The 10,717-nt window shown below is 33.9% G+C and overlaps 1 protein-coding gene across 1 annotated transcript; it reads right to left on the reverse strand.

The window, feature by feature from the left end:
- Positions 1 to 1,500: 1,500 nt before the first annotated feature.
- On the reverse strand, positions 1,501 to 9,177 carry LOC106123425 (uncharacterized). Its single transcript, XM_013319742.1, has 3 exons — positions 8,916 to 9,177; positions 1,879 to 2,072; positions 1,501 to 1,799 (listed from the first exon to the last, which is right to left on the reverse strand). Exons 1-3 carry the CDS (start codon positions 9,022 to 9,024, stop codon positions 1,737 to 1,739), a joined length of 366 nt encoding a protein of 121 aa, XP_013175196.1. The 5' UTR covers positions 9,025 to 9,177; the 3' UTR covers positions 1,501 to 1,736.
- Between the last annotated feature and the right edge of the window lie 1,540 nt (positions 9,178 to 10,717).

Genomic DNA, 10,717 nt, shown 5'->3' on the forward strand with positions numbered 1-10,717 from the left:
CGTAATTATAGAGCGGCCACGGAAGTCAGCTGGAATGGTGTAAGCTCTCTGGAAATTAATTTAAAAAACCCTTTCAGCTTTTATTTTTCAAAAATATTAACCATACAACCAAAAATACCTGAATTCATTAACAATAATGAAGTAAAACACACAACATCAGTATCGTCATATTAGGTTTGGATTATGAATGGACAAACATGTATTATTTTTTTTTATTCTTAGTTGGATCCATTAAAGTATTTACATAACGCTCATTTCAATTTGCCATTTGCATAATTTTTTGCTTGTTTAAAATAACACTGCATCTGACCTATTTTGTGAGCCTTGCGAAGTATTCAGGTTAGTGCCTGGTCTTCACGGAGATGGTATGCGGGAAACACAAATCTATAGACGCCGAAGCATTTGCAGCGTTAAGTTAATAGTTGCTCTATTTATTTACTTATTTCGTTGAATGCCTTTCGCCGATCTTTTAGTCGGAGGTTTAGAGTAAAATATTAAATACAAACTAATGAATAACCATAATCATAAACGTGGAAAAGCTTTTTATTTATCTTTATTCTCATATCGAATGGATATCGCTATCTTGTAAAATTACAAAAAAGGGAAGTATTTTGAGACGATCACTTTCCATGTAATAAAGTCTAATGGTTTTTTAACACGTTATGTAAAAACAAATCTGTTAAAAATTTACGTAAAATGAAAAAAATATAATGACCTGAACGTTATAACTTTGGTATTGTTTAAATGGCGCATCCTAATAATAAATTTAAAAAAAAAATTGTTCAGTTTCCGAAAGTTTGTCACCCATCAATAGAGAAAGAAGATTATAGAAATTATAGCATTAAGTTTGTTATTTTCTTTCTGTCGTAGGTATACTGAGTAGGTCGTCAGTTACCCGTACTCGTGTGATCAGCGAACAGTTCGAGCGACGGTAAAAAGTAATTTGTAGGTGAGTGCACACCGGCGGGCAAAGGCTGCGGAGTGCTGCAATTAGTTGCTTCCATGTGTGCACCCGTGAGCTGTTAAGGATTTACACGAACAAACTATTGCTTTTTAATATTACTTGACATAGGATCTACAGATTTTCTAGTCGTAAATTGTGCAACACTATAAATTGATACATTCATCTTACAATAACATGCATTTTGTAGCTTCCTTTATTGTCCATGAAAACAAAACTTAGTAGACTTGCGCTGTCTTCTATTAGGAACGAGATCACACAGGAACTGAAAGTGGTTTAGATTGATAGATCTTATTTAATTCTTATTGTAAGTTTTAAAATAGAGAGAAACGTAATAGATAAGAGGTTCTAAGGAGTATCATTGCTGCTACTCTTGCATTCACAAGAACGATTAATTCCTATCACGGCCATTTTACTTTAAATCTAAAGATTCTCAGTTACACTATAGGAAATTGTAAAAATGCAATTAAGTTTCAAAGAGAAAGAGTTTCTGATGCAAGTCATCTCAATAACGCTCAGAAGGTTCTTTGATAGCGCCGTGAAATATTAAATGCAGGAACCATTGTGACGGCACGTCAGAAGCGCTTTCGCATTTTATAGTATAAAGAAGAATAGATTACCGTATTGAAAATAACGTGTACAGATCAACTCTTCAATAAACAACCATTTTTCGTCCTCTTGGTAACAGAAGTAAGTCAATTTATAAGTTGTACAAGGAAAAATAAATCCACTTTCTTAGAACACACAAATCAGGTCAGCCAAGTTTATTTCGTAATTAAGTTTCCCATTTGCTGTCGTTCAAATAACCGTCTTCCACATGAGTAATCTTTATCAATACCTTAAAAAACCGCAGAACTATAAAGTATTGAACATTTCTGGTGACGTCACATTTGTAATTTTTATAAAGAACGACTTACCAGGGCTACGGAGTTGTTGTTCTGCTGCAGCCATCGTAGTATCGCGCTTGCGGTGGTAAAGTCAGGTCGGGGAGGCGGGGGTATAGCATGCTGCAATGAGGAGGCCAGCTGCTGTGCCAGTTCCAATGCCCGCGCCCGCGCAGCTCGCCCTGGCCCGCTCGGCGTTGTCGCCCCCGCAGCGGTGCCACCCGCTTCTGTTGAAACATTAAATATTGTTTTCAAAGATACCTTTCGATTCTCTCGCTAAGATAGTAATCTAAGCAAGTTGTTCCCTTAAAAAAAAACTATATAAGGGCGAATTTTTTGATTTGAAAAAAAAAACCGTCCTAAACCAATTGATATAAGTTAATACGAATATTTTACAAAGTTATTGGAAATACAACACAATCTAGGTCGAGCTTTCAAATTAATCAAACCGCGATGAAAGCCGATTATTCGAAATCATGAAATTAAAAGCTTGTAAAAATACCAGCGGCGATTCACAATATCGACATACGATAAAAGTCACATTTTGGTTGATAAGATAATTATCCATAAAATGAACAAATATAAAAGATTTATTTGTGTGCGATAATAGCTTTATCCTTTGCTACCTAAATAGGTTAGACGAACTGGATAAAAATTACTTCTTTGGTCTAAAAGATTAGAAAGTTCCAATCAACAAATGTGAACAGTATACCAATTGGAAGAAAATCAGAATCAAAGAAACGGATTTTGAAATTGGTTATACTAAATCAGTAGCAAAAATTTAAGGAAAGGTAAAGGTTTTGAACTAATCATATTTTTAAAGCTTAATTAGACAAGGGCTTTTTGACAACTTTCGAAAACAAAACAAAAAGCTTTCCGTCCCTGTATGACGTGGAAGCCTTCAAGAGGCCTATCATAAAATGCTAACATTAAATTGGGATTTGGAGTAAAAACAACGCAATGAAGGCAGATCTGAGAACACAATACTTCAGTTAGGTAACCGTTAAGAAAACAACAGCTGGACGTAAAAGATATAAAACTTTATATCCCCTCATTCAGTTCAAGAATATTGAACAATATTAAATGTGTACTGCAAATACTCGATCATCAACACATGCACGGACGTTTCAATACAAGCACATCGTTCGCAATGTGCTAATAACAAATATAATTTAATGCATTAAAGATAATAGAATTTTACGTAATTAAGAGAGTATTTATGTAGATTATAAATTTAGTGCTTTCTCTTTAAAGACTCTGAATTCCCTGGAGATATGAATGTTTTTATAAATTAAATCTGTATCTGATATGTAAAAACGAAGAACGCAAGTATTGTGCATATTTTTTTAGCAACTATGAGTTTGGAAAGTTACGGAATAATATAAGAAATTTGCAGTGATATATAAATGATATACAGATTTAAATTAAAACTGTACACATAAATAAAAAACCTGTGCGCAACTCAAAAGCTGATATTTATCAACACAAAACTAAAAAAGTTTATTCAACACTTCATAAAAGATTCTACAGCCAAATAAACTTTATTCCTGTTTATTTTCCAGCGAAATGATTTAAATGGCGTCAGAAAACAATGAGCTCTTTGCACTAATTTGATTACGGTCCAACAAAAATTACGTCCTAATTAAAAACTACGGGCTAACCATCTTCTAGTTGAGGCGTGTTCTAAATTAATGAAGTTAGTAAAGCGTGTCACTCGCGCTACGTGCTAATCGAGTTTTCTATATGGTGAGAGTGTGCTCGTGAAATTTTAAAATACTACAGATAAAAAAAAACACGAATTACGCAACAAACTCAGTAAAAACCTAATAAAAAATCATCTAATTGTATACCTTATATCTAAATGATTGAGCTAACAAATGTATTGCCCTAATTCTGTCAGTTTCTTTGGCAACTAAATTCATAACTTAGCCAGTAAATTCATTCCATAAAAACATTTGTATAATTTGCAAAAATCGTTTTTGTCTGCGTTATATTAACCTTAGCCTCCTTATTATCGGTATTTGGGTAATACGGCCAAAAGAGCTGATTTTTGATACAATTTCAAGGATATAAATAGATAACAGGCGCTGATGTAAACAACATTCTATGCGTGCATTTTGTATTAACAAGCCTATTATTTCACATTTCTATCTTGAAATTTGTACGATAATTATGCACACGTATCATAAACTCTCAAATATAGAACGAACAAAGACATTTCTGCCCTTCAGTTTTACAGCTTTCTAGATCATCTTCGTATTCTTCATTACTGAAGGTTGTGCTGATGTTTAAATGCCTACAATGAGGTGTCGAGCTGCCTTTTGAATGCCGAGTTCCAGTATTGATTGTATTTGGCTCACCAAATACAATGGTGTATTGGTGTAATGGTGGTCTCAACCAGTATAACATATTCCATAGCCTACATGTTCCCCGACAAATTGGCAGTATTATATAGCTTCATATAGATTCACGACTTAGCTCATTGCACAAACGGTTTAGGAGCCAAATCCGGAGGATTACCTCAACGTCGGTGGCCAACTTGCTCGACATTGATCGTTGCTTTACATTCAACTTATTTGCATAAAGTACAGAATCGTGTAAATTGCTATCTCGTTTGAATATATCTGCATATAGAAACGATCAGTTTAAGAATTAATTACTAATCTTTAATATAACATTAATGGCGGATACTATACTTTAAAACGCTAAGTTCATGCACGAGCTATCATTTATTAATATGACAGGAATAGATGTAACTATTCTAAGTCTTTATCGAATTAAATTAAAATTTACTAAGGAGGAAAAAATGTATGATTCTAATATGATTAATACAGCCAAAGAGACAAAGAAAATCTTAACTTTAACACATTTATCACATCGTCCCAAATAAAACACCTCGAAACAACTAACCTTAAAGCTTAATATAGCTGTTAAGATAAATATTTCAAACAGTAACTGGTACGTTATAAAGTTTTGAGACAAGTCGGAGATGTCAGAGATGGCGGTTACAGTTTCCAAGTTGCAAGAGTTAGTACTCTAACTGTATTTACTGACTGTACACGTGAAAGCAATGGTTTTATAATATTATTTTTATCATTCTACCGGTACTTAATGCATTGGGACTTAATACTCATTTAATATATGTATACGAAACAAAATTATTTATGATACACTTCGAATGATTCAAGAAAAAACTGAGAATCTACTTATTGAATATAAGTTTAGTTAAGTTAAATAAATTGTTGCGATTTTAAAGCCATTAATGATAAAAGACTTGGTATTAAAAAAAAATAAAGTGTAACTTCTTAACGGGCTTAATGATAATAAAAAATACAACTTTTTACACAAAATTAAACATAATTTTATAAAAAAAATATTAAAAGTAAATTTGAGTTAAAGAAAATAAAACGAATAAATGGAATATTAACAAAAGAATTACGTAACTAGATGCAATTAAAAATTATTCATAAATAAATAACTGAGAGATCTCTTCGATCCTACTTCATTCGCACAAATTACGCGGCCGCATGAATTGCATCCGAGTTGGAACAATGACTGTTTTCCTTCGGGTAGGAAAAGAAAAAAATCTCTTCATCATTTTAATTTCTTTGGCTACTATATACATATTTACTCGACCAAAGCGAGTACTATTTATCCAAAATAGGCCAATATTACGATTTTTACTTAAGATGAAAAATATTGTAGGTAAGCGTATTCGTATTGTAGATTGAAATTACGTTTTTCAACAACCGAGCAATCACTACTTAAATATGACATTCAAACTATAATATAATGTCTACTCTTTGTAAGATACGAGTCTATGTCATCACGGGCAGTATACCATGTCACCATCATCTAAGCCGCCATAAAGTTTGTATCACTACTACTAGGAAGAAAAGACATACGTTGCGGTATCTGTGAGTCAGTATCATCTCCAAAGATCCGCTGGCTGCAGACATCGAGCAGCCACCACCGTGTCACGTGCTCCGGCAGGTGCCAGCAGCCCGGCATCGTATTCACATAACACACTACACTCACACTGACAAACACACACAGGTGATTAACATTACAACAAACGATAGGTTTATAAATTAAACACTGTCCTAATAAGAGTACACGATGTCAACTTACAATCTTTATAATTATACACTCAATGTAATAACACTTTTAGGCTGCAAGCAAAAGTTCCAATTTCTTTATTTAAATATCGCATAATAGTGAAAAGATCAGAAATAAAACCACAAAAAAGTGTCTTTCAAATAAAAGATAAGGGCTTTACGCGACAAGAATATAATAGCTCATTAACTCCCCGTTTTCGAAGTGAAACGAAGGGGGCGGGTTCATGTCACGGACCTGATCAGATTATTGAGTGCGGTACCTGTTAGTAAGATGTCGACGTACGCAATTAATAAATTTAATTTGGCGTGAATGAGAAATGAGACATTATTTTTTTTAAGTCAATGAGAAGCGAGACAGTTAAGGGTGAATAAGACAATATTATTTCTTTTAAACTCACAGTATCAACTTAGTAAAGAAAAAAGTTAAAAATGAACTAGCTATCTTCTATTTTTCTTAACCTACCCCAACATTCACCAGAAATGTTGGTAGTTCAAAAAACCTAGTAGTACGAAATCCAGCGTTCATTCAATAGACCAAATAAACTTGATTTAGTCGCCATCAATCTTACTAAAAATGATGCTATATGCCAATCTTTTCATAATTTATATTTATTACCAATAAACTCACCTAATTTCGGTAGCGACATGAAAATTACAAATTTGAACAAATAAATTTCCAAACGACACGTAAAACAATGTGTATTGAAAAAACATTTTGATAATAAAACGCCTTATAAAAATTATCTTGACACAAGATTACGGGTGTACCATCGAGATAGTTCTTACAAACTTGATATAGCATTGTCACTTCCGACAATCAGTGTGTACTTTATATTGTGTAAAAATGTAAATATTATGTTACGTATTTATCTTAAATGCGCGTTAATAATAGAGCTAAAATGTACATATATGGTAATGATTTTTTTTACTTTATTCTATCTACGTTTAGTAATAGGCTTATTTTTTTACTTCATAGTCGTAATTTACAAGAATTTCTCTTAATACTTTGAAAAACAAGACAAAGCGTGCATCAATGCTTACGAAAGAATAATCATGTTAATGAAAGAAAGCAAGAAAACTGCACAAGCAAAAACATGTGGGTACTTATATCAAACTGTTTACCAGCGTGATCACAGATATTTGTGATAGATGATGAAATAAATTTCAGCTTGATACCTTCACGCGTTTTTGAGAAAAAGGGTCTTGACAGGCGGACGGACGGACAACAAAGTGATCCCATAAGGGTTCCGTTTTTTCCTATGAGGTACGGAACCCTAAAAAGATAAAAAAATAGCACAAATTCTGTCTAATGCGAAGTCACCCAGTGTCTCAAGGTAGCGTAATGTAAATTTGATTATGACGCTTGGGTCTTATCTAACTTTGCATTACTTATGAAAATAACGAGTTAATCGTCACGAAGTCACTAGACATAAAAAATTTCAAAATTTTTAATTGGGTACAACTCTAGAACAAATAAGATGAATGATTGTAATAATAAAAAATGGAAACTATAATTTAATTAATATTTTTGTTTACTTCTGCTGCGATATTACGAATAGTATATAAGATAATTGGAAATGCTATATTAAACATACAGGAATATTTAATAAATTCGTCAAAAAATCCAATATAAAAGGCACTACGTATTGCGTTGCCAGCTAAAATTTCTGTAACAAAATATAAAAAACATCGAACGCAAACCACATGCCTGAACGTTTACAATAGCACGTGTAGTCCTTACATATAGTATGTATCGTATTAATATATACGCGCGTGACGCACAGACGTCCGAACCGAAACGACGACGGCGTGCGACTACCGACACCCTCTCGTTCAACAGATTGCACCCTCTCGGGAAATACACCCCCTCACTCTTTCACAAACGGAACCACACTTTTCATTGTTAGAAATCCCTCAAGTTTTTCGTTGTTTGGAAAAAATAATATTCTTACTTTCGCATTTCACATTTTACAAAATAAGTTAAATCAATATTTTTAAAAAAGAGTACACTTTTATAGACATTACATGACACAATATTAAAATAAACATCCTGGTCATGTAGTATTGCAATGGTACGGAATGTAAAAGAAACTCATACACAGATTTATTGGGCAGGAAATCCTCTTGGGCCGATTCAAATCACCCAACTATAGGTTCATAAAATTATCTCTAGTGGTCCAGGAATAAACAAGTAATGAGCACACAAACTTTGACTAATATTTATATTGATAAAGATATTATTTAAAATGTTTAAAAAGGTGTGAATTGTGAATGTATCACTATGTAGAAATACAGCTACAAACATAGAAATACTATTTTTTGTTTTATTTATCACATTTTCTACTAAAGTTATAGTTATTAAAATTATATTTACCCAAATTAAAAAAAATATTACTGAACAGACCTCATTGATCATTATACATACAATACCATTTTATCTTACTCTTGCAATATATAATCACAAACTTACACAGACACAGTCTTTAATCTCATGAGGATATACAATAACATAGCATGTTTACATACTCTTTTCATTGTTATAATGAAAAGAGATTCCAGAGTTATTAATTACATACATCAATGAAATAAAAGTTAATGGACATACTTAGAATTAGAAATAAAGACATTTTTATTTGGTACATAAACTGGTACATTTACCTAATATGCTGCAAGGCAACAGTATGTTAATTTAAATATTGTTGGTTGATGCAAAGTTATAGTTAATTATATCATTTAAACTACTTCAAGGTTCATAAAATGGGTATACAATAATTATGAAAGAAAATTACTTCGTACATCTGTCTAACAATATAAATAGTTGGTAAGAGATAAATCAGGAAATGAAGACCCCAATACTTATTCAGGCGTGGAAAGTTTACGTAATTGTTTACTTTCACGATACAACAAGATCAAAAACATAAGCCATGTATCTTGTACTTAATCACAACTTACCGGCTATAATACCATCCATCTGGAGAAGGGCTGCCTCCAATAATTTAGCGGGATCAGATTCCGCCGATGTTGGATTATTATCGCCATCAACTAGCGTTGACTTTCCCATCTCACTTTAGTAAAAAAAAATAAACAAGACAAAGCTTCTTAATTTGGATTTTTAAATAATTATGACAATAAAAAAGATTTACTAAACAAAAAAGTTAACTTTTGGCTAACTTAGGTCAACAAAACTTTGACAAACACACACGATGACAGTGAATGAAAGTAAAGTTTGCTCATGTTTGCAAAGTAACGTTTCATTTCACAAAAAACTTTTCTAACAAATTTTGTCTTTTATTTTACATACTCTTTGGTCTTTTATCACAATTTTGATTAAAATATAATAAATATATTTTAAACAATCAAAAGAAATGAAATTTCATTAATTATTTTTTTCTTTTAAAGGCTGTGAATTGTGATTTGATCTGAAATACTAATCTTTTCTCTTTAAGTACAATTTTTGTTACTATTAAAAGTATATCCTACGCACGTTTCCTTTCTACAATTAAAATATCACACCAAAGAGTATATAAAATAAGAGACGGGACTCTTGATTAATTAGATACACAAACGGAGAATAAAAATTGTCATTTTCAATGCTAGCAATATTATGAACAAGTCTACGTTGCTACCAACCTAATAAAATTAATCTGTCAGTTTCCTTTTCGACGTTTAAAGTATTATTCGAGGGAAAACAATTTAGGAAAAATAAAACCATTTCGTTAATTGCAATGATTAATCAGTCTGGATGATCCCGACGCTGTTGCCGACTCTGTCGCCGATGTGGTGCTTCAGAAGATGGATCTTTTTATTCCGTCTTCTGTTGTGCCCATCGGGGGCAGTTCTCGGCCCTGGTTTGGTAAGTCCTGCAAATTAGCCGCGCGCTACAAGCAGGATTGTTATCGAGCCTGGGCTGAGGCGTCAGCAGCTAGGGATGTAAATACCAGCCAGCTTAAAAAGAAGTATAACTCTGCCTCCAGGTCCTTCAAAAGAGTGATTGCCAAGGCAAAGTCAGAACACGTGGCCAGCATTGGTTCTCACCAATGCTGGCCACGTGTTCTGACTTTGTGGCTCTGGCTAGTGCACCTTCCTTCGAGAACTCGCGCGTTCTGGTCTCTTGCCAAGGCTGTCCAGGGGAACTTCTGTAAGCCGTCCCTACCATCTTTAGGCAGGGGGGACGACTCGTTGGCCCACACCGCAAAAGAGAAAGCCGATCTCCTGGGCTCTCTTTTTGCGGCCAACTCGACTCTGGATGACAAAGGTAACTCGCCGCCGAAAGTCCCACGCGGCGAGACCTCCATGTCCGAAATCCAGTTTATCCAGAGATCAGTGCGAAAAGCGCTGCAATCTCTGGATATTCATAAGTCGAGTGGGCCGGACGGGATACCCCCCCTCGTGCTTAGGACTTGTGCTCCTGAGTTGGCACCGGTTTTAACGGTAACCTGTTTCGTTTCTCCTACTCCCTAGGCATTGTCCCGAAGTCATGGAAGACTGCCATTATCCACCCGATCCCAAAAAAAGGTGATGGCTCAGACCCGTCTAACTACAGGCCGATTGCCATTACCACCTTGTTCTCGAAAGTCATGGAAACGACCATCAAGCTCATGAGGTACCTTGAGGAGCACCAGCTGATTCTTCTTCTTCTTTTTCTTCTTCTTCTTCTTCTTCTTCTTCTTCTTCTTCTTCTTCTTCTTCTTCTTCTTCTTCTTCTTCTTCTTCTTCTTCTTCTTCTTCTTCTTCTTCTTCTTCTTCTTCTTCTT

The sequence above is a fragment of the Papilio xuthus genome, unplaced genomic scaffold (assembly GCF_000836235.2).
Source record: "Papilio xuthus unplaced genomic scaffold, Pxut_1.1 DF826115.1, whole genome shotgun sequence".
In the NCBI taxonomy this organism is placed as follows: Eukaryota; Metazoa; Arthropoda; class Insecta; order Lepidoptera; family Papilionidae; genus Papilio; species Papilio xuthus.